Source organism: Neltuma alba, unplaced genomic scaffold (genome assembly GCF_004799145.2).
Source record: "Neltuma alba isolate B1F8T4 unplaced genomic scaffold, ASM479914v2 tig00003744_pilon, whole genome shotgun sequence".
NCBI lineage: Eukaryota > Viridiplantae > Streptophyta > Magnoliopsida > Fabales > Fabaceae > Neltuma > Neltuma alba.
In genome coordinates this window covers 69,221-71,746 of record NW_021633414.1, presented here as the reverse complement: position 1 = coordinate 71,746, position 2,526 = coordinate 69,221, and the positions used below count along the sequence as shown (strand labels likewise).

General features: G+C 35.2%; 1 protein-coding gene across 1 annotated transcript; it reads right to left on the bottom strand.

Annotated features, from left to right (window-relative positions):
- Window positions 1-1,106: 1,106 nt before the first annotated feature.
- On the bottom strand, window positions 1,107-2,278 carry LOC114742415 (metalloendoproteinase 4-MMP-like). The gene has a single exon (XM_028930679.1). The coding sequence runs from the start codon at window positions 2,257-2,259 to the stop codon at window positions 1,162-1,164; it is 1,098 nt and encodes a 365-aa protein (XP_028786512.1). The 5' UTR covers window positions 2,260-2,278; the 3' UTR covers window positions 1,107-1,161.
- Window positions 2,279-2,526: the final 248 nt, after the last annotated feature.

The following is a 2,526-nucleotide window of genomic DNA, read 5'->3' as shown; positions in this document are numbered from 1 at the left end:
TAGTTTTTTAGTTTGGTCCTAATTATAAAGCATCTTCAACTATCTTATCAAAATTAAAGAAATATGATTAACTTATTAAATTTATTTAAAAATGAAAAATTTTCAGATTTACCCATATTTTAAGCATGAATTACACTTTGAAGAACGAAAAAAGAAAATTGTACTTAACTTTAATAGGGGTAATCTTAAAATTAATATCCCACTTGATAATTTCTAATAAAAACTGCCCATTTTTGTTAGAAAGTGTTTGTTAATAGGGACTAGGGAGGATACAATAACAACAATTTTATTTTTTTCTTTTCTTAATTACACATGAGTATTTCATAATTTGTAAATAGTATATATTCATTTTGTAAAAATTAAAAAATGGAAATTGTATAGGTTCAATATAAATAATCTAAATAAATAATTTAATTCAATTCACTTTTCATAATTCTTATATTTTTTCCTCCATCCCTCGAGATGTAGCTTTTTGTATTCTTTTTTTAAAGTATACAGGAATGATCAATCTGAAAACTTTAATTTCTTTGGTACGAGGAAAATGGAGGGGAGAGAAGTGGAGGAAAAGAAAATTTTCAATAAGTTCGATGTGAAAAAAAATGGAGAACTGGGGGTCAAAGACTTTTAATTAGTTTTTCTCATTCTTTTATCTGGTATCTTATCTTTATTAAAATTTTATAACTCTATTTCCCTGATTATTTATATCCAACTTATTAAAATTTTTCCTCCCATTTCCTCAACGTCCCTTGTACATATAGGGTGACAAATTCCCGGATATTACAGTATTACACACACACACACACACATTGTAAGCCAAAAGATAGAAATCCCATACTAATCGGCAACTTTATATTGGCTTTGATCAATAAACAAGGAAAAAACCATAAAGGAACCCAAACCAAAGACCAATCCATTTATCGAAACGACAATAAATCTGATACACACACTTTACACGAATATAAAATTCATTAAAAACTATAATGAAAAAGATCAGATTATGTTACAATCACCAATTAAAGTCTTTTCCCTTTGACTTTGTCGGCAAACATATTGTCAATCTCTAATCTATACACTATTCTGCTATATATTTCACCCAACATCATCATATTTAGTATTTCCCTCTAATCCCATACTGAACCAAAAAAAAAAAAAACCCAAAAACTATAAACAGAAACAAAAAATATGATGAACTAAAGAAAACATGATAAAACTACCAACAATATTTCTCAAAGATTTGGCTTCCAAATGCGAAGCTTCATTATTATTTGCAGACATATCAGATTCTAAAGACGAATCGTATCTGAAATTAGGGTTTGATCCATACAGATATTGAACTCCTTTAATGTCGTCCATGTTTAGTTCTGCTCTCTTATCTCTTGGCTTCAAACTTGGAAACATCACAGCTTCCTTCATTGTACTGTGAGACAACCCCAACAAATGCCCAATCTCATGCGTCGCCACCGACTCTAAATCCACCGCCACAGGTGATTTTTCCGACCGGAAGTTGACCGCCCACGTCTCCGCCGCGTCCAGGTGGAGCCTCCCACTCTCCGGTGAGAATGAATGAGCTAGCACGCCGAGGACGCCGTCAAATGGCTCTCCGTCTCCATGGTCGCCATTGTAAAACCCTATTTTGATATCTGCAAAACCGTAATCCTCAGCCTCCACGAAACTCACAGGAATCACCGAAGCCCATCTCGCGAACGCGCGTTTAAACGCTTCCCTTATCTCCCTTAAGCTCAAGTTCTGAATCATGTTCTCCGGCGAGAAACCGTACGTGAGAGTCATCGGCATCGAACGTATCCACCGTGGTTTTCCCGGAAAATACATGAAATGTTTTGTAGAATGCAAGCCATGATGACGATCATGCACTGTGTCTGGCACGCCACATCTTGGCGTAACGATCTGGTTGAGTGTGTCGGAGTCGAGCTTGCCGGTGATGGCCAGGCCGAGGTTCCGTTGGTATCGGATAAGCGCCGACTCAAATCGCTCGTCGAAATCATCAGAGAAACTAGTACTGTTCTGCAATGGATCAAGATAACCAAAATGTGAAAAATATCTCTTGATATGTGAAATGCCAGTAATTTGACTTCCTCTTGAAGCTTGGACAAGGCGTTGGAAGCTACGTTGATCAGCAATGGAAGGAAACGGATGGTGTTGCAGAGTTCTTGAGAGAACGCACTGTAATGGCGAAGCGAAGAAGATGAAGATGAAGAAGAAGAAGGAAGAGAGAGAGAGCTTATTGAGAGAGAAGAACATGATGTTGGGTTTAGGTTTGAAGGATGAAGAAGAAAGCTTTGATACTAAGCGATATATATAAAAAGAGTCAACAATAATGATAACTAGAATTAGTTAATAGTTAGTGCATGATTATTATATATGGCGAGTTTGAAGCATTTTGGATATAAGTAATTATTAAGGTATATGAATAATTATACATAAATGATGAATAATAATAGAAAGAAATGTCAATATAGTTTGTCCTCACTTTTCACTCACAGGTCATCATTACTTTATTGACTAAAC

Excerpts from the sequence above, each read along its gene's own strand:
- LOC114742415 (XM_028930679.1), bottom strand. The coding sequence starts at position 2,259 with ATGTTCTTCTCTCTCAATAAGCTCTCTCTCTCTTCCTTCTTCTTCTTC.